This window comes from Hesperophylax consimilis, unplaced genomic scaffold (assembly GCF_061612785.1).
Source record: "Hesperophylax consimilis isolate HC1 unplaced genomic scaffold, BYU_Hcon_1.0 scaffold_39, whole genome shotgun sequence".
Classification (NCBI taxonomy): Eukaryota; Metazoa; Arthropoda; class Insecta; order Trichoptera; family Limnephilidae; genus Hesperophylax; species Hesperophylax consimilis.
Window position 1 is genome coordinate 258,656 of NW_028301269.1, and position 22,941 is coordinate 281,596.

General features: G+C 36.5%; 1 protein-coding gene across 2 annotated transcripts in view; it reads left to right on the top strand.

The window, feature by feature from the left end:
- LOC149408993 (transmembrane protease serine 9-like) overlaps positions 1-22,941 on the top strand; it is a 94,149-nt gene that overhangs the window by 17,798 nt on the left and 53,410 nt on the right. For both annotated transcript variants that reach the window (XM_089650239.1, XM_089650240.1), the window contains exons 6-8: positions 1,255-1,349; positions 6,321-6,441; positions 7,841-7,995. In XM_089650239.1, coding sequence (XP_089506365.1) covers positions 1,255-1,349; positions 6,321-6,441; positions 7,841-7,995 — 371 coding nt within the window. The remainder of the gene's footprint in view (positions 1-1,254; positions 1,350-6,320; positions 6,442-7,840; positions 7,996-22,941) is intronic.

Genomic DNA, 22,941 nt, shown 5'->3' on the forward strand with positions numbered 1-22,941 from the left:
TCTGTTTAAAGTGACGTACCCCACAAGGGAGGAATGGGACTCGGTCCCAGGTCCAAACTCCAAACAGGAACTAATCTGGTTCACAGACGGGTCCAAGATGGAGGAAGAAATAGGGGCCGGGGTCTGTCTACAGGGATCTAAGAGGGAACTCAGTATACCTCTAGGAATGCACTGCACTGTGTTTCAATCTGAGATGAAAGCCATCTTAGCCTGCGCACAGGAGAATATGAGTATTGTGTACAGAAATAAGAACATAAATATATGTTCGGAAAGCCAGGCGGCCTTAATGGCACTGGAAAGTAACCGATGCGACTCCAGACTGGTGATGGAATGCAGGACTATCCTTATAGAACTGGCGACCATCAATAAAGTAACCCTGCTCTGGTTACCAGGACATAAAAGTATTGAGGGCAACGAGCGGGCTGATGAACTAGCAAGGAAAGGGGCGAAAGCGCCACTTGCGGGATCTGAGCCGGCCGTAGGAGTAGCAGCTTGCCACACCAAACAACATATCAAGAGGTGGGTCAAATCCCAACACTGGAAGGAATGAAAGAAAGCACCCAGAATGAGGCAATCTAAAGTACTCATAAACGGACCGGACCCTAACCGAACCAGGCAGTTACTCGATATGGACAGAAACTCACTGAGGGAACTGGTAGGACTATTACCGGGACACTGCCATCTCAGGAGACACATGCAACTGTTGGGAGTGGAAAACACCAACATCTGTAGGAAATGTGAAGAGGAGGAAGAGACTCCAATTTACCTATGGTGCCAATGTCCCGCTCTGCTGGGAATAAGGCTCAGATATCTGGGAAGACACAGTGTGGAACCAGAAGACATCGCCACATATCCAATGACAGCCCTGGTGAATTTTATAAAAGGGACCGGGTTACTGGCAAGAGAATGAGGTAAAATGGAAAATAGTACAATGGGCCTATGGCCTTAGTGCTCGCGGGGAACGTAAATAAACCGCCTCCGACTTAAAAAAAAAAAAAAAAGTGACTAGTAGCCTTATTTGTCACATTGCATCTTTTTCTGGTGAGCAGACAAATGAAGCTGTCGTTGATGTTTGATGGCCTCCGGTTGGGTGTTTACGATTCCGGATTATTACGGCTTCCATTTCCGTTTGGGTGTCTTGATTTGTGTTAACACTATGATTGAAGATTTTCACTAATCGGTTGTTGAGTTTGGAGTGATAATTTCATTATTTCCCTATCCCTGAATAACAGTTGTATGTTTTGGTTCTTGCAGAAGGTTGCAGACTAAAGGAGTCCATCGGTGTTTGCAAGATTTATTCTGATTGCCCGAGAGCCAAAGAACAGGCAGCACATGGAATTCTACCGCAGGTATAATAATATGTATTACCCGGGAATATAGCACGAGGATGGCTGATAAAACCCTAGATCAATACGATATTGACAAAATCCGTCGTCTGTGGTCAGTTAGTGATATTTGCGTTGGCACTGATTCCAGCTGGCCTCCAAGGTGTCAGATAACCTGTCATTATACAAAAAATATTGTATAATTTCGTTCTTTACGCAAAATAACTGACTTATTAATCAATGGAGATGAACTATCGAAGCTCTCAGGCAGCTTATAAACAGCCGATCCACGAATTACGGGAAATAAACGAAGCAATCTAAAATGCGGCGTAATTCGTGTTTCGGCTTGCGCAAACTTCGCCGTGTTTATACGCACCCTTAGAATTGAAAGAAATCGTATACACAATCCTTAATTGATTCATCTAAGACACGATCTATTGATTGCGTTCCTGCTTGGAGAAACGAAAGTTGTCAGTTATGACTAAAGACCTCAATTAATTCTCAACTTAGTAATGTAAATTCATGAACAGGTCCGCTAATGTTGCTATTTTTTTTATTTATTTCGTGTCAATATCGGTTCGGCTATCGATAGCGCAACCGTGCTAGGAATATCGGTATACAATTGTAGGAAGTTGAGCTAATAGATTCGATATTGTCAAGTGATCAATTCGATCGTGTTAGAAAATAAGTTAGGACCTCAGCTTTGTGTGAGTGACCGCTAGTTTCCTCGTGGTAGAATACGTCAGGCGATGGATCTCTCACCAGCACCATCAGCTCACTGATTCACAGGTGCTATAATGTTTGTGTGAGTGACCGCTAGTTGCCTCGCGGTAGAATACGTCAGGCGATGGATCTCTCACCAGCACCATCAGCTCACTGATTCACAGGTGCTATAATGTTTGTGTGAGTGACCGCCAGTTGCCTCGCGGTAGAATACGTCAGGCGATGGATCTCTCACCAGCACCATCAGCTCACTGATTCACAGGTGCTATAATGTTTGTGTGAGTGACCGCTAGTTGCCTCGCGGTAGAAAACGTCAGGCAATGGATCTCTCACCAGCACCATCAGCTCACTGATTCACAGGTGCTTTTCACCCGGTGACTGCCACTGGATCTCCCGATATTATTTTTCCAAGAACCGGCTATTTGTGGAATCGGTTCGTTTTGGCTTTCATAAATGTCCAAAATTTGAGCTGTACTTGTGAACAAAAAATGTATCTACAAAGAAATTTTAAATACTGTCGAACTTGATAATAACGATCACGGCTATAGCGAGTTCACGGCTATAAAGAGCAATTACAAAACAATATTTTAGTACAGGCTTATCTTCATATAATAGTTGACTGTTATAACCAGGTCGATTTACTGATATACCGAGCAAATAATTTTGTCAACACGATTTCTGAGTACATGAGTAGGTCGTTGGGTCCGAAAAAAATACACATGACAACAATTATTCTTGAAGCAAGTAGTAACACTCGTTCATTTCTCTCAGTACATTTGCAGTGTTATTCTTGCAGGTTTACTCTCTCTCATCGATAAACTTCCGCTTCACGCTTACTAAGCAAAAAATTATAGATAGCACATGGTTTCAACTTAATTACTGACTGTAAGAATTTTTTTTTATTTGAAGGTCAGGAAATTATTAAAACAACCCAAACTTACAACCACAGGGCAGGCACAAGGAACTAGAAAGAATAAACAAGACATATTTACACACAAGTGACGTGTATCCGGCGATACTCGTGGTTATTAATAAGGCCGTCTTAAGCCGTGACGGGGCGAGTGGGAGCTCCTTTTGAAAGTTGTTAGCCTACAGGGTAAACAACAAACCTACAGGGTAAACAACAAACCTATAGGGTAAACATCAAACCTACAAGGTAAACAACACACCTTGATTGTAAACAAAAAACCTACAGAGTAAACAACAAACTTATAGGGTAAACAACACACCTAGAGGACAAACAACAAACCTAGAAGGTGAATAACAAACATACAAGGTAAACAACAAACCTACAGGATAAACAACAAACCTACAGGGTAAACAACAAACCTAGAGGGTAAACAACAAACCTACAGGGTAAACAACACATCTAGAGGATAAACAACACACCTACAGGGTAAACAACAAACCTACAGGGTAAAAAACAAACCTAGAGGGTAAACAACAAATCTACTGGGTAAAAAACAAACCTACAGGGTAAACAACAAACCTAGAGGGTAAAAACTAAATACAAAAATTTAAGAAAAACTACAGGCCGCCTCAGAACAGGAAACCCTAGTGAGGAGGACTGTGAAAAAAAAACAAAAAATATACTTATATTATACTTTAAACCTACATAATGTACAAATTTTGCTATTGATATTAATAAAAAAAAAAAAAAAAAAACAAAAACAAAAAAAACAACAAACCTACAGGGTAAATAACAAACCTAGACGGTAAACAACAAACCTACAGGCTAAACAACAAACCTAGAGGGTAAACAACAAACCTAGAGGGTAAACAACAAACCTAGAGGGTAAACAACAAACCTAGAGGGTAAACAACACACCTAGAGGATAAAAAACACACCTACAAGGTAAACAACAAACCTACAGGGTAAACATCAAACCTACACGGTAAACAACACACCTTGATTGTAAACAAGAAACCTACAGGGTAAACAACAAACTTACAGGGTAAACCAGGGAAATAAATCTTTGGCAATTTTTATAGACCTGCAAAAGGCCTTTGACACGATAGACCATAAAATCCTTTTCAAGAAACATAAAACAATTGGGATGTCAAACACAACTCTAAATCTACTAATAAGTTACACATCAGAACGTTCACAGTGTGTTGAAATTGATAAGTGTAAAAGTAAACCTCTCCCAATCAATTACGGTGTACCGCAAGGAAGTGTCCTAGGACCTTTATTATTTCTGATATATATAAATGATATCTGCAACTTACACACCAACGGAAAAATCATTAGTTTTGCCGACGACACTGTCATTTTATTTAATGAAAGTGATTGGATAACCACCTACAAAGAAGCTGAAAACGGGCTTATCCTTCTGCAAAAATGGCTTATGCAAAACTCACTCACACTTAATGTTAACAAAACTAAATATTTAACGTTTTCTATAACGGCTAGAAGACAACCAGCTGAGGATTATTCTCTCAAATAACATGATTGTCAAGGAAAAAACGAAACGCAATCATGCCACTGCCCCACCATAACACACTCTAGAAGTATAAAATATCTCCGCATTGAAATTGATGAAAATCTTCGATGGGACTCCTACATAAATAGTATTACAAGGAAACTCACAAAGCTTATATACTACTTTAGAAATATACGCAATATACTAAGTGTAAATGATTTATATAAGGTATACTACGCTCTCTGTCAATCACGCATAGAATATGGGATTATTGGATGGGGATCTGCCTCAAACATCCACATGAAGCAGCTTATTAAAACTCAAAAAGCCATTATAAAAATAATCCTTATAGTACCAATAAGAAGTCCATCAAAAGATATTTTTAAAAATTTTAAAGTGTTCAGTATAATAAAACTATACTAAAAAAATGCTCTAATCAAATTTACAGAAAAATATGAGTACCCTGCTGACCAACACAACTATATTACAAGGAAGAAATCCTCAAAACTATTGAACATCCCAAAATTAAATACGTCTTTTGGCCAGAAAAATCATCATTTCCATGCTACAAAACTATATAATGCCCTCCCAAATAAACTCAAAAACACAACGGAGACACAAAAATTTAAAAACGACATCAAATCATGGCTAAGTAAACATGAAGATGAGGAAATCAATAAAATTATGAACTGAACAAATGTGAAAACAATTTTTTTAATTTTTTTTGTAGAAATTAACAAGGAAATCACGATCTACACCTATACAAAAACCTACAGTCCGCCTCGGAACAGGAATACCTAGTGAGAAGGACTGCGAATAATATACTTAACTTTGTAATTATATTTGTCGTTAATAAAAAAAAATAATAATAAAAAAACAACAACACACCTAGAGGACAAACAACAAACCTAGAGGGTGAATAACAAACATACAAGGTAAACAACAAACCTACAGGGTAAACAACACACCTAGAGGACAAACAACAAACCTAGAGGGTAAATAACAAACCTACAGGGTAAACAACAAACCATTTCTTTCTACTATTTTATTGAAGAGGTTCATGCAAGACAGTGCTATGCCACCTAATCGTGAAGAGGTTTATGCAAGACAGTGCTATGCCACCTAATCGTGAAGAGGTTCATGCAAGACTGTGTTATGCCACCTAATCGTGAAGAGGTTCATGCAAGACGATCCTTTATGTGATCCTTTAAACGTTTTAAATAATGTTAATACATAAGTAAATAAATAGCCATTTAAATATAGATCACCTCCATAGATATAAAAATGTCTCATGGAATGAAAAAATAATCATTCACGTGATGCTACTAAAATATCAATAAATAAGCTTTTTCAATGGTTGCATCCTTTTCAATACATTTGAAGTGCTCCACAAGGATCCCAATAGCTTCGCTCATAGAACATCTTGCTTGTAGTATCCCACGACCAAGTCTTCAGGAATCTTTAAATGTTCGGTCACAAACAACAAAGCACGACGGTTCCCCAGGCAGACGGAGTTGGTCCAACCGCTCAAAATACGCTGCAGGCGATCCAACTTGGTTGGCGGTTCGGTGGTTGGATGCTTTGGCGTTGAACAACCGTTCAACTTGAACCCCCTTATCTTACTTTTATCCTTACGAAGAAACTATTGATTTAATAATAAAATGGCTATTATTTTGATAAAACTTTTATTTATTTGTCAATAAATTAAAATAACGCCACAAAGTGTAGTAAAAGTATTATTAGTATTTTAATTTGTTTTTTGTTCTACTGTTGAGTTTTGGCGCAAATAACCGCCTGTCCCGATAAACCGACTGTGTACGTTATAATAAAAGAGTTTCTCTTTTCTCAGTTCTGCTCGCCCTCCAGTCCAAAGATCTGCTGTGTGGAGTCTGTGGAGTTAGTGGAGACCTGCCCGCCTCTGCCGCCTTCTACTGTCAGCCAGCGGAAGACTGGTTCAAAGGCCAACGACTGTAAGTTGCATTGCTCTGCATTCATTCTGGCTCTAATAATAATGCACACACTTGAGATGACTTATTGCCTCCATCATATTATTATGTATCGTGTCACAAAAGCAAGTCCAAGCTGGCCAACATTATCATCACCATCTCCCTCTTCTAGTGGAGCTATGCTGGGCATGTGACAGATGACCGCTGGAATCTCAGTTTCATCGAGTGTCGTCCGTGGTTAGGAAAGAGAAGCAGAGGTCGCTCACAGATGAGATCTGCTGGCGATTTGACGAGATCTGCATGCTCCATACGTAAAAGATCCGCCATAAATCGAAAAATCTGATTATATTTGAGGGGCGACTATATGCAAAGCTGGACGCTGGAGGCTGGAAGCTCATAGAGAAGAAGAAGTTACGAATGCAACAATTTAAGGTACCGCTGCCCCAGCAACCATTTATCGGTTAACCAATACCTCTGCCAAAGGTCACCCCAAGTGGCAAGCTACGTTTTGTGACTTAGCAGGAGTGCCCGGGTTCATCTCGTGAGGTGTGTTCAGGATGCGCCTACTCACGGAATCGGGATAGATTGGTTTGGGGAGACCCTTTGACCTCCTCAACTGATCTCTCTTGACCCATCGCCTTGCGCTGCTGCAGGAAGGATACATAATACGTCCATCAGTCCTGAATATACTGATCTCTAGGTTCCTACCAATACCTTTTTCCTTCCCAGAATTTCCACTCCTTCCCTTCCTCAAAAACACCCTCCACACAGCATCCTCAAAGATAACATAGGTCTTGGTGGGAAATTATTTTCTCAGGTCCACCTGGGTGGGGTCAGTGGTTCCAGGAATTCATCCTGGAAGACTCACACACAGATACATACGTACTCCATTCGCCCATCCCGAGTGTAAGTTGTGCCATGGTAGGCAAGTTGTGCCATGGTAGGCAAGTTGTGCCATGGTAGGCAAGTTGTGCCATGGTAGGCAAGTTGTGCCATGGTAGGCAAGTTGTGCCATGGTAGGCAAGTTGTGCCATGATAGGCAAGTTGTGCCATGGTAGGCAAGTTGTGCCATGGTAGGCAAGTTGTGCCATGGTAGGCAAGTTGTGCCATGGTAGGCAAGTTGTGTCATGGTAGGCAAGTTGACTTCTTTCTCGTACTTTATTATTTAATTTTATGTAAAATTTTATTTACATGATCAGCAGTTAGAGAGATTAATAGAATGGTACTTGTGTAGATATGGAGGCATGATGCGTGTCTTCGGCAATTAGCTAATCATCACCGCATCAACTTAACACCATTTTTACAAAAACTATTTTAATAATAAAAAAATAATTAATCAAACAAAGAAAATTGCCATTGGATTAGGTAAGTCATTTAAAATATTATTAAATAAACACAAATAATGTTTTCTCGTTGCTTGCAGACTGCGTAGACCTGGCCGAAAAACTACACCCATGCCAGCGGAACGGGTCGAGCTGGAGCAGAGGAGATCTGTGCGGGGATGAACCAGACAAACACATTTCACAATACTACATGGTACCCCTTACTAAAACCAGCCCCTTGGAGGTCCAGAAATATGTGAGTACTTGTACAAATAATAATATAATAGTAGAAGATCATATTAGCACCAGACCGAGAACCACGGGACAAATAATAATCCCTAAAGTCAATACAACAACGGCACAACACCATTACACATACTCAGCCATTAAATAATCCCTAAAGTCAATACAACAACGGCACACACCATTACACATACTCAGCCATTAAATAATCCCTTAAGTCAATACAACAACGGCACAATACCATTACACATACTCAGCCATTAAATAATCCCTAAAGTCAATACAACAACGGCACAACACCATTACACATACTCAGCCATTAAATAATCCCTAAAGTTAATACAACAACGGCACAACACCATTACACATACTCAGCCATTAAATAATCCTAAAGTCCATACAACAACGGCACAACACCATTACACATACTCAGCCATTAAACAATCCCTAAAGTTATTACAACAACGGCACAACACCATTATACATACTCAGCCATTAAATAATCCTAAAGTCCATACAACAACGGCACAACACCATTACACATACTCAGCCATTAAACTATCCCTAAAGTTTATTTATTTATTTAATATCAACGGTATAAATATACCATAAACAATGATAACATGTCACAGTTAAAATATTTTAAAAAAAGAATTACAAATATATGTGGCATTTGATTGTGAAATGACATTAGAGAGTAAGTAGGTAAGTAAGTAAATAAGAGATACAAGTACATAAGTTTGTATAGTGCAAATAAGGTAGAATTAGATTAAATTAATATTGATTGAAAAGATTTGATAGCATAGCCCTCTTGTACCTACCTTGCGTGCAGTTAAATAGATCTGCCACATCTGCGTATCTATTACTAACTTCATGCAACCAGAGGCGGATTAACTGTTGAGAGCGCCCTAGGCAAGCACCTCATCGGCGCCCCTCTAGCGTCCACATATTATAAATTTTAACAAGTACCTAAAGTAGCCGAATTTGTAGTTAGGTGGGTTTTACGTGAAAATAAAAATTTCGTGGGAGGGGGGGGGGTGGCTAGAGAATTTCAAGAAAATAAAATTTGTCCCGAAAAAAAAAATCATGGGGGGGGGGGTGGCTAGAGAATTGTTTAAAATTGATGTTTTTACATGAAAATTATGTTTTTAACTTGACTCTGAAGTAGCCCGACCAGTTGCTTCTACGACTCGTTATTGTGTTCAACAGCTCGGCTGTGGAACGATTTGCCGGGCTCTGTGTTTCCTCCTTCCTACAACATGGGTCTCTTCAAGACCCCAAGGATCACGAAAGTTAATTGGTCAATGTGGGAAATATCTGGTGTTGAATCCACTATTATTGAATAATATTTTGATATCTTGATTTCATGTTTTATTTGTGTTAATATTTTGTTTGCCATCAATTCAATAAATTCGTCACACGTTGTAGAACTTAAGTAATTGGTATATCCCTTTCCCTTGCCGCCATATTGAGCAATATGTTTACTTAAAAACGGATCAAACTCCGCTATGAGTTCCAGCGTCATTAAGTAATTTCCGTTATGAAGAGAGCCAAGTTTTTCGTCATGTCCTCTAAAAGGTAAACCACGCGATGCTAAAGATTTTACAGTGGCAACCACTCGTTTTAAAACTTCACGCCAATAAGTCATCTCTTCTAGAAATTGAGCGGCGAGCTCATGATCGACACGACCATGATGTTAGATCTACGTTGCAAGCTCAAAATACATGTTTTATGTTCACATGAGTTTTCGTGGCTTTCTAATCTATTCGATGCGTTCTTCCAATCATTAAAACCAACATCTTGTTTTCCAAAACTAGTTCCACCACCGAATATAAAACAAGGTCCACAATGAACTTTACCTGTGCTTGGAGAGTAAATAAGCCATTTCCTTGGAAGTTTTTCTCTATTTAACAACTTTCTTTCAAACATTGTTTTTGTTAAAAAACGTGAGATTTTATCTTCATATATTCTCTTACTCAATGAAAAATCTGCATTTTGATTTTGATTAAATCCATTAATTGCAATGTATTCTTGTGTTTCGTTATTGATATCCCACTTGACTGGGTCACATCCCACGATAAACAGTCTATTTTGCGACTGCCTCACAACTTCTACGGCTGACGGAGTAGGCAGCATGGACAAATCGTGTTGTTTAGAACTAGTAGGAATTTCACATTGAATAGACTCGGTAGAAGACGCACTGTGAATTGCGTTAGAAAATTCCGAATCATCACTTTTAATTTAATTTTAATTTAGAAAAAAATGTCTCAATATGTTTCGTATGCTTTATAAAATTTTGATTTTTTTCTTCTTTTTCCTTAGCCTTCCTTTTATAAGCTGCACCACTAGGTTTCTTCTTCAATTCACTCATTATTTGGGTAATGAACTAAAACGCAATGTATTAATTAATTCACACAAATACCGCTGCGAGTACGTAATCAATAGAAGCGCGCGTAAACGGCGACATCCAAGCTGAAAGTGATGAGTGTGACTGTCACCCCGTCATCCGTTCGGAAGTCCGGTGCCGGCCGCTTAGCCCCTGCCCCCGCTGCGCCCTTTGTCCTGCAATCTAGCAACGCCCGCGAACGAATCCACGAGCGAGCGGTCTTCTATTAAAAAATCATGCGATGGAGGCATGGAGGAATAATCAAGAAGGCGAGTATGCTTTGGAAGCTCTGCATCTCTACAGAAGTAAATAATCTTTTATATTGTGTAAGCAGGTGCATACTTACTTACAAAATTAAGTTTATATATATATTTTTTTAATTCTAGGGGCGCCCGCCGGCGCCCCTTTGTAACTGGCGCCCCTAGGCACGTGCCTACTTTGCCTTAGGGTTAATCCGCCACTGCATGCAACCTAGGTACAAGCGAGTGTTTGGAATACTCAGTCCTGATATTGTTGCATTTAAACAAAATTTTAGAACGAGTAGCTCTCGTGGGTATATGAAATTCAATGAAGTTAATTAAATCAGGACTGTCTATACTACCATTTACAATTTTGAACATAAATATTAAGTCGGATATAATTCTTCAATCTGAGAGTTTTAATAAATTTAGATTTTTCATCAAGTAATTATAATTTATATTTTCAATGGGAATACCGAGTTTAAAATTAATGTGTCTTGGGAATTTATGTTGAATTTTTTCGATTGAATCTGAATGTAATTTGTAGTGGGGGGACCAGATCGAGGAGTTATATTCGACTTGACTACGAACCAGGGATGTATACAAAATTTTTAATGTTGAAATATTCTTGAAACCTCTGGAATTTCGAAGAATGAAGCCTAGCATTTTCATTCCTTTATTATTAATATTATTTATATGCGATATGAAGTTTAATTTAGAGTCGAAAGTTATCCCCAGGTCATTAATTTCTTCGACAGAGGTAAGGATTGAGTTATTGAGTTTATATGAATGAATAATTGGTTGATTTATTCTGTAAAATTTAATTGAATAACACTTATTTATGTTCAGATGAAGTTTGTTAAGAGAACACCAATTAATTAACCTGTTCAAATTATTTTGTAGACAGATACAATCTTCAGCACTTTTGATTATTTTAAATATTTTTAAATCATCTGCGAAAATTAACGTATTAATATCTTCATCAAATATATTTACAATATCATTTATGAACAGTAAAAATAATATTGGGCCTAAATGAGACCCCTGTGGTACACCACTGGTAGCTATAAATTGATTGGAAATGAACAAATTGATTTTTTACAAGTAAAACTCTATTAGTTAGATAGCTAGCAAACCATTCTAAAAGTTTTCCGCCAATACTGAGCTTACGTAGTTTGATCAGGAGAACTTTATGGCATACTTTGTCAAAGGCCTTGATAAAGTCCGTATATATGGAATCGACTTGAGTTCTGTTAGCTAATGCGTTTGATATATAGTTTTCATATAACGAGAGATTTGTCAGAGTTGATCTACCTGAAAAAAATCCGTGTTGATTCGAAACAATGAGATAGTTAATACATGGTGAAATTTTATCAAGTAATAGTTTTTCAAAAAGTTTAGGAATTACAGATAGCTTACATATTGGTCTATAGTTAGTAACATCACTTTTATTACCCTTTTTAAATATAGGAGTTAGATAACAACGTTTCCAAATATCAGGGAAGCACCCTGTGTCAAGGGATTGATTAAACAATAGAAAAATCGGCTCAGCCAGTGAAGTAATGCAATTTATCAGGATATTGGGATGTACATTATCAGGTCCAGCCTTTTAGTTTATGTCTAAGGATTTGATTTTACTTATAACATCGTTTATGTTGATGTGTATGGCAGGGATATGTATGCTCTCGTTAAGCGACGAAGGTGGTATATAATTGTCTGGGATATCTTCGTCATAGACGCTTTTAAAATAATCAGCAAATAGTTAACTTTTACATTCATGTCAGTACTACTCTTTTCTTTGAAGTGCATTGAAAGGGGTAAACCTTGTTTGTTTTTTCTAAGAGAGTTAACGTGAGTGAAAAAGTTTTGTATATTAGAAGGTATAGAGTTTTCGATTCCATTTATATAATTGAAATATGAATTTCTTGATAGTTTTTTACATTGAGTTCTATAGTTGTGAAATATCTTGTAGTCGATAAGAGAGTTCGATTCTTTAAAGTTTTTGTGTGCAATTTTTTTACAGATAACTAGGTTTATTAGCTCGCCACTGAACCATTTTGGGAACTTCGCTTCCTTGAAGTGTGAAAGCGGTACAAAGCTTTCAATGGCCTTATTAATAATTTTGTAAAATAATTCAAGATTATAGTTAATAGTATTATTATGGTGAAGAAATGACCAGTCTTCATTTGCAAGATATTGATTCATGTTAGAATAGTCAGCTTTGGAGAAATTATAAGTTAGGTTAGGAAGAACAGTTGTGTCATCTGGTGAGTTATTAGTAGTGATGGTTATGCTTAGGGCGCGCGCTGCTTTATTTAAATGACTGAAAAAATATCTTTTTTTCATAAATTATAACTGTTGCCTTGGTTCAAAGTTTACCTTTTATTCTTTTCCAATTTTTTGCCTTTAATTGAGTAGGAATAAAAATCTTCACAAGTCTTCACGTTAATTTTAATAGGATATTATTGCTGTGTCTTTTTTGTACACGGAAAAAAAAAATCATCACCAACTTTAGCCAGCCACTCCAGTAATTGCATTTTTAAGAAATGATACAGCAGCTATGCTGCTGTATCTAGGCGAGTTTGAAGGCGTGCGAATTCAGGTTGTTTGTGTACTTATTTTACAAAAAAAGTATTTTTAAAAATCACTTGAGATATTTTTTAAGATACGTGCTTTATTTAAATGACTGAAAAATACTTTTTTTTCATAAATTATAACTGTTGCCTTGGTTCAAAGTTTACCTTTTTTTTGTCATTTTTTTTTACATTTTTTGATTTAATGGAGTAGTAATAAAAATCTTTACGAGTCTTCACGCTAATTTTAATAGGATATTATTTCTGTGTCTTTTTTGTACACGTAAAAAAAAAATCACCACCAACTTTAGCCAGCCACTCCAGTAATTGCATTTTGAAGAAATGATTGTACTTAATTTTCGTCAATTTTTTTTCAGTATCCAATATTTGACTCCGATATGTCAGAGAAAGATCAACTGTATGTAATATTTAGTTCTGCGTACCGTTAGAATAAAATTCAAGTTGTTCACAATTATTCACTGTCAATTTGAATTAATACCTACAACTCAATTATTATGTAATTAGTCGCAGAACAGGGGTATACTGATATTCGGGCGCGCAACTATGCTGCTGTATCTAGCCGAGTTTGAAGGCGTGCAAAATCAGGTTGTTTGTGTACTTATTTTACAAAAAAAGTATTTTTTAAAATCACTTAAGATATTCTTTAAGATACGTGCTTTATTTAAATGACTGAAAAATTTTTTTTTTCTGAAATTATAACTGTTGACTGGTTCAAAGCTTACCTTTTTTTGTCAATTTTTTTCCAATTTTTTGCATTTAATGGAGTAGGAATAAAAATCTTCACGAGTTTTCACGCTAATTTTAATAGGATATTATTGCTGTGTCTTTTTTGTACACGGAAAAAAAAATAACCGCCAATTTTAGCCAGCCACTCCAGTAATTGCATTTTTAAGAAATGATTGTACTTAATTTTCGTCAATTTTTTTTCAGAATCCAATATTTGACTCCTTTATGTGAAAGAAAGATCAACTTAATGTAATATTTTGCAATTAATTAACCACTAAAAATATTGCTGTTATTTACATCCAGAACGTAATTACGTTGGTTTATTAATATATTTCCATTTAGTTGCAGAAAACAGATATAAAAGAGGGAATTTCCCTCTTTTATTTAGTTGTATTTGAAGGTGTGCCGAGTTAAGTTCTAAATGTGTTTGTCGTTGAATCAAAGTGAAAATTTAACCATGGATAATGTTCTTCAAGGTAAGTAATTTAAAATGTATATTATTGTTAATATTTAAATACTTGCTCAAAGTTATAAAGCCTTATTTTAATGCAGTTTATATTTCATTAGGTAAACCTTTAAGACTTTTTAACTGTTTCATCAGTAGAAGTCATAATCAAAATAGTTTTTACCGAATATATAATGGAAAAACATGTAAATTATTTATCAAAGACAATCAACCTCAATTACATTTATTTATCTTTTCAGAAAGCCGCGCTATATCACGAAGGGAACTGTTTGACATCATCCGGGAGGAGGGGTTCTCTATTGCAAGACCATCTCAAGCAATGATTACACTATTAAATAAGTATGTTTGTGAAAAAGTGGGAATTTTCTGTGAATATGATGTACGTGAAGTTTTTCTTAAAAGAATTAATGTCTTTGCCATGAATTTATCGACGCGGTGGAAATTGAGTCATTATGTTGCGAAACGCTTTTTAATCAAATTTTCCGATTGGCTTGACGCGGATTTCCACACTCCAGATTCTAATGAATCAGAAGGATCATCAAGAACCCCATCACCTAAGCCGTTCGCCTCCATCACGACAAGACATAAACAAAGAAGAGTGAAACCATTAGTGCGTCAGTTCGGTGCACAGCAGCTGTCTTATGCAGCATCAATGAGTTTGAATTCGTCAGGAAGACGGACTCTGGCTCAAGTGGTTAAACAAGCGATAACGAGCACACCAAAGACAATAAAGCGACTGAGAAGTGCTTTCAATTTAAAATCACAAAAAAAAATTAAATCGTACACACCGGAGGAAGCACTTGCACTTATAGCGGATCTAAACCTAACCAAGCACCAGTATGTTGAACTTCAGAAGGGTGCTAAAGGTAGAAATAATACGTTGTATCCTCCTTACTATAAAATAATTATTGAAAAAAAAAATGCTATCCCAATAAAGTTGTGGTTACAGAAACATCGGCAGAAGTGAATCTTCAAGAACTTCTTGATCACACGACAAAGCGTATCGCTCAAGCTAACGACGAAGTTTTAAGGCAAGAGTTATCAGAGAAATTCGTCAAGAATTTTCACGATTTAAAAATTATTTATAAGTGGGGAAGTGATGGAAGTGGTGGTCATAGTTTATATAAACAAAAATTTTACGAAGATGGGGCGGACAAGTGCTCTGACGCTGATATTTTGATGACATCCGTGGTTCCTCTTCAATTACATATCGAAGAAATTTCCACTGGAAATAAAACCGTGCTATGGCAAAACCCTCGATCATCCTCCACAAAATTTTGCCGGCCTGTAAGATTCCGATTTACTCATGAAACTGCAGAGACCACGAGAGAAGAATTCGCTTACGTGGAACGGCAAATATCAGAACTTAGGCCTACAAAATTAACTGTTGGGCTTAATGAGTTCCTCGTTAACCACGTGCTTATAAAAACAATGGTGGATGGGAAAGTTTGTAATTCATTAATGAATAATACTTCAGCAGCAGTGTGCTACATATGTGGGGCTTCTCCAAAAACCATGAACGATTTGGCAGGGGTCATGGCAAGACCTTGCAAAGAAGACGCATTCTATTTTGGATTATCAACTCTGCATGCTAGAATAAGATTTTTTGAATGCCTTCTGCACATATCGTATAGGTTAGATGTAAAGAAATGGCAGGTTCGAGGAACTGGAGAAGAAAAGATGTTGTTCCAGGTCAGAAAACAAAAAATTGTCGACAGGTTTCGTACAGAAATGGGTCTTTTGGTTGATATTCCTAAGCAAGGATCAGGAACAACAAATGATGGCAACACTTCCCGCAGGTTTTTCGCAGATCCGGAAAAGTCTGCAGAAATAACAGGCATCGACAAAACTCTTATACAAAGGTTTTCTGTAATATTAGATGCAATTTCAAGCGGCTATGTAATAAATACGGTCGCATTTGGAGAATACGCTCTACAAACGGCAAAATTATATATAACTTTGTACAAATGGTTTTATATGCCAGCCAGTATTCATAAAATTTTAATACATGGGGCGGAAGCTATTAACAGAATGATTTTGCCCATTGGGCAATTATCAGAAGATGTGCAAGAGGCTAGACATAAAGATTATCGAGCTTACAGACAACACCATACGCGAAAAATCTCCCGAATTAAAACAAATGAAGACCTGCTTTACAGACTGATGATGACATCTGATCCGTTTATATCAAGTATAAGAAAGATAAGTAGAAAACAGTCATCATCACTCTCAAAGGAAGTCAGAGACTTATTAAAAACTTCGCAATCTAATATTGAAACATCTTTTAACACGGGAGATTTTTCGGACACTGATAATTAGGTCTTAATATTTACTGTATTTTCGGTTTAACCTATTATTTATTACTTGTTTTATTATATGCAAATATTATTTAAGGTACGTGCATTACTGAACCGTTCTATTTAGCTACTTTGTGTTTTTCTGTTATATTATTATTTTGCATATGTCATTAAATTTCAATTATATCTTTAAGTACGTGGCGACTATAACATTTTCGTAAATGCATTCAATTTACTTTTACACATTATTAGCGGGAGTTAAAATATTAGTATAGGGTGAATTACACTAATTACCCTCATTATTAAACTGTTATTCCCCACTGTCTGGAAAATCCTAAGTATTATTGCTAAGTACATCAATTAATAATGTTGTGCCTAATGTTTGGGTTTCTCCTTCAATTTTTATCAGGTTCGGTGACATAAGAGATTTCAATGATAGTAAGTTAACGTTAATCACCCAAACAGTTTACCCAAATAATTATAAACATAGGGTTACTACTGGAAATCACATTTTGTATTTATGTTAAATTTTGTAATAAATATTTAGTTTTCAATATATAATTTATCTGTTTTTTTTCAAAGAATTACAATTCATAAAATTATTTAGTTTTCATTGTATTTTTATTATCTGTTTTATAAAGAATTATAATCTACGAAATAATTATTTAAAAATGTTATTATCTGTTTTTTTAAAGAATTATAATGTACAAAATTGTTCACTGTATTTTTATTATCTGTTTTCTTAAAGAATTATAATCTATAAAATACAAACTTAGCGCCCAAGTTACACGCTACTTTTTATAAAAGCATTAAAATCATTATCAACATTTCAACTAATAAGAATTAACAAAAAATAAGTGGTATTTCTTATAAATACTTAAAAAAAACATCAATGATGCCAAATGGTCGAACGCCGAGACCGATGTCGCGCCAAATCATCAAAATTGGCCACTGTGGGGCGGGGTGGTGGCAGTCTAGGGGGAGAAGCTCGTCAACTGATTTAGCAATATGGACTGACGTATCACTGCAGAATACTAAATCCAGCAGCCAATTATTGTAGACTTGATTGACTTGATGTAGAGAGAGTAAGTTCGTCATATCTATTATTTCGCGGGCATTTTCTGGTAGGCTTAAGTTGTTATAAGAGTCCTTATTCATCCAATCAATGCAAGGGGTATTATAGTCACCAAATAAAATTGTTCTGGCATCAGGGTATTTATTTTTAAAGGTTTCGAGGTCATCTATGTGGTTTCTGTAGACTGTGATATTGGATCCAGGAGGAATGTAGACACATCCCAGTAGAATTTTGCCTGATTTAGTTTTTAGTAAAACGAATACCTGTTCCACGTCCAGATGTTTACAAATTAATCGAGTGGATGGCAGTAATTTTGTAACGGATACAAGAACTCCTCCTCCTCTGGTTTTAGTACTAGTGGCTGGATTTCTGTCAAGGCGGTAGGTGTTGTAAGATGAAAATCCAAGTTCCTCGGTGTGAATATCAGGATCAAGCCAAGTTTCGGTAAGAAGAAAAACTTCAATGTGTTGGAGTAGTGGAAGAGTAGTTTGTAGCTCTATGAGTTTGGTACGGCAGCCTCGGATATTTTGGCCGTATCCGATGATGTGTTTGAGTTTTTTGAAGTTGACCTTATTATTGTGGGCTTGTTATTCATATATTTTATTGTTAACCCAACTTCTCCTCCCTTTATCCGAGTTTCCAATTCTTGGCGGAGGTCCGACAAGAATTTTTGTTGGTTCGGTGTTTAGTCGGAAAAGATTTTAACAGTGGAGTTGGTCAGATAAAAGTTCTTTCTCCTGAGGATATTTATTGCTTCAGTGGAGTTCTTTAGAATAACCTTAACGCGCCTAGGTTTATCCGGCCTCACTGCTCCAAGGCGTAAAGTGTTGATAGAGTTAATTTCAATGTTACTATCAATCTTATTCAAGATATTTGTAATTTGTATTTTGTCATCTTGTATTTTTTCTATTTGGTTGAGCTTAGAGCTTTCAGGAATATTTATGATTATTAGATTATTTGCTCTTTTTTTTCTTTCTTCGAGTTCGTCGGCTGCTTCACAAGTAGATACTACTGAGTTAGGTTTATTGGATAATGCTTTAAAAGCTGACAGCTCACCCTCGAGTGCTGCCATTTTGGCAGCCATTTGAGCAATGGTTCCGAGAATAGCATTTGTTTTTGGTACCATTTTTGCAATTTGATCTTTGTTTAATTTGCTTGTTGGGTCAATTATTAATTCAGTGAGGGCCTCAACCGCGTTTCTCGCCAGATTGATGAATCCTTGGGAATCCATTTTATTAACTTAAAAATTTTTTTTTTTTTTTTGGAAAAATTGAGGATGGGTCAGCCTGTATTTAAGGTGGAGTGATTTGAAGTAGGAGAACTAGGGACCCAGCCGCGCGGTAGTAGTTTGGGTGACAATAATACTTAATGTTTTGACTTTTAATTATATTGACAATGCTCACTCAGTTATGAATTTAGGAACCAGCAGGATTGCTCTCTGACTTCCTTAAACTTGCAGTCTCTCAATGACTCGTTAAATTGTTAGTTTCACTGTTTAAAAATACTGTAAAATATTAAATTGTGTTAAGCGTAAAATTGAGTGAGCTCTCCGTGTCACTTTATAAGGTTATGATAAGTTAATACAACAACGGCACAACACCATTACACATACTCAGCCATTAAATAATCCCTAAAGTTAATACAACAACGGCACAACACCATTACACATACTCAGCCATTAAATGTTTAAACAAACTCCCTAAAGAAAACAAGCTGAAAATAATAATATTTTTTTAATGAATTAACATAAAATACTTTACCTCAAATTTATTGGTTGTGTGATGTCATTTCTATTGTAAACATTGAAAAAAACAGTTAAAGTATATGTATACTAGCCCGTTAATTATTAAACCAAATTTGGTATCACACATCATATGCCGTTATGAATGCAGGTAACCAATATTGTACCAGAGCGACCATACTTTATTAAAAGTTAGATATCTCTCTTCCTTTCATGCCAACATTTATGATTTTTTATTTCTGCTGTATCTTTGAAAACAATTTGAATGATGTTTTTTAACATAGTACTCACCAGGATTATTACACATTCTATAGATTTTATATAAGATTCGAGTTAGATTATTTTTGATAAAATATTCTTTCACACAAACGACGAGAATATAAGAAGATGGTTAAGACTTGAATAATAGTGTTTTTACACATACACATTGGACCCTTACAAAGAGATTAATGTATACTATTCATATAATATTATAGGATAGCAATGCCTTTCCCTCCATTCAATTAGGACCAGCGTAATGGGTAGAAATACCCTTCACGCACAATGTTTGATAATATAAATATTATGTGTAAATGAATGACATTGTGAGAATTTTACCAATAAATAATAAATGAAAATGCTGACATGTAGGTTATATTATAATATTTTTTACTGGAGCATTTCGTCGAAATGACTGCCATTTTTATCAATGCAAGCGAGTAGTCTTTTAAATGTTTAAGTTGGCATAGTTTGCTTTCATTTCTGCAGCGGCTCCCATCAGACATGATGACAGGCGAACTCATAAATGAACCACTCACTAGATCAATATCTTCGGGTTTTTAGTACTGAGCCCATGGGTCCTAATGTTTGCCATAGATAAAAGTCTGTAACTGAAAAATATACGTCACTACTACACATACTCACCATCGACTAGGATAGAAACTATAAAAAATGCGTAACCATAGACAGTATAATTCTCATTCGGAGCCAATCCCATTCACTAGCCTAAAATTTTGTTCTGAGATGAACAATCAACCTGTCGTAAAAATAAACTAAAATGACTTAAAATCCTTTAAATAAAGGAAGAACATTTATAAGATTATCAAATATGAAATGTTTTTTTACGACAGTAACGAATTTTGATTTTTCTCTGCTTTTAACAGAAAAATGAAAAACACAGAAGATTTTTGTATTTCGTAATAAATTATTATCTATCAATCCGTATTGACCATTTGCGAAAAAGACTAGGGTACTCCTTAAAACTCGGAAACCGATGTCGAATCGATGTATCGTCCGTACATCCTTTCACATCGCACTTAACATTTTTTGACATTTTCATGTTTTGACAGCGGCCTATAAACATACATGAAGTTCGCACTGGTTTGTGGAAAATATATGTCACAGATACACAGCCATAGAGATTTACCGTGTCTTTTTTTCTGACCCACTTTTTTCTCGGAGTTATACCCCCCTGGGCGAACTCCCAAAACAACACTGACTACTTGGGAATGTCACGGGACTTGAGACAGAATATGTGTGAAAGAGGTGACAGTAGCAAGGAGGGGGTAGCGCGGCAATGTCGCTTAAGCATCGATGACACGGAGCTAGTTTACGAGCTGCTAGTCGACGAGTCTACAAGCTAGCGAGTAAGCGAGTTAGCGAGTGTCGATGACACACAAAACTTTCCACTCGCTCAGTAGCTAACTAGCTAGCGAGTTGGAATCACGTGTTATTTTGCGTGACGTGTTGTTTGCATTCTATCGTTTATTTTTTTAAGTTGAAAAATGAAGTGGAACACGCGTGATATTACAGAGTTTCTCAACATCTACGAACAATACCCTATTTTATGGAATATAAAAGACAAAGAGTATTGTAACACAAAAGTTAAGGATAAAATTTTCAAATACCTCTTAATTAAACTTAACGAAAAACAACTAACTGTCGGTATGGATGTGAAGCAACTGAAGACAAAAATAAAATCAATAAAAGACGTATACAGACAAGAAATAAATAAAATTGAAAAATCCAAGTTTTCTTTGTAAATCCTTCTTGATAGCATAAGCTAAGATAACTACTGCCGCGCGAACTACCTCCGTTGACATTTTTTGCTGACTGCCAAAACGCAAAGATACTCGCAACTAGTCACTAGCAGCGATGATGACACACGGCTAGTTAACTAGCTTATAAGCCAACACGCCAGCGAATGGCGAGTAAATTAGCCTGTCTTTCTATTTTACTCGCTGCTTTTTTACAATCGGATAGTCAACTAGCAGATTGTAAAAAAGCCGATGACACGGGGCTAGTTTACAAGCTGCTAGCGAACTCGCTGGCTTGTAGCTTGTAAACTAGCCCCGTGTCATCGATGCTTTATACGGCCGTCAAAGTATCACCCGAACGCAACAAGCCGTATCTCGTACACTCAGGTACAAACAAAACTTTACCGAAACCCACAAAACGTTTGTGATACGTTCGTGCACGTCAAGTTTGTTCCTGCGTCATCGCGTTTAGTATTTCGAAGTCAGCCGAAGCAAACGGGTGTATTTTCGTCCTTCCCATACAAGTTACGTCGCTAGTCAGTGGTTCTCTTCGCAAGTTGCGCAGTTTTTATGACAATATTATTAGTCCAGTCAGTGGGGGATAAAAAAGGGCTCCACCTTGCAAAAGGTTAGGTCGTAGCGATTTTCACATATGTTGTTAAGATTGGGACTCTAAAGGAAAAAAAAAGTTTTCGACTTTGGGGGGGGGGTCGAGCTCGACCCGCCATCTTGGATTGAAGGTGCCAAAATTTGGTTTTTTCAAAATAATTATGAAGTGGTTGATTTTACAACCAAATTGTTCAAGGCAAACTTAAAGACAACTAAATTACCTACATTTTTTTGATAGTTTTTTTTGTAAGTCTAATAGTTAACGAGTTACAGCAGTTGAAAGAAGAAAATTTTGACAAAAAATTGTAAAACTCCAGTTTTCTTGATAAATTTTGTACGAACATATTACACAATATCATTTTAACGTATTTCTACGTTACAATATACTTATATAGCATCATCCGTGTGCTCAATGACGTTGATTTATTATAGTGGGATCCTAGTCTACAGCTGACTTGGCAACACTGATTGAGTCCTGGTTACAAAGTCCGTCTGATTTCGATGCTTACAAAGCAATTTATACAGGATGATTTTACAGTTAAGCAGGCTGAAGAAGATGCTGATGAGTTGATTGTCAATACTGCGATTTCCTTGTGTTCATCATATGACGCTGTTTTCATTATTGGCGAAGACGTTGATCTCCTAGTTCTGCTGACAGCATTAGCACCACTTAAAAGTAGTATATATCTTCGCAAACCCGTGAGGGGCAAAACTTTTGAAAGACTGTATTCCGCGAATAGTGTGAAATACAAAGAGGCGGCTGAGAATATTCTGTTTCTTCATGCCTTTGGCGGCTGCGATACAACATCGT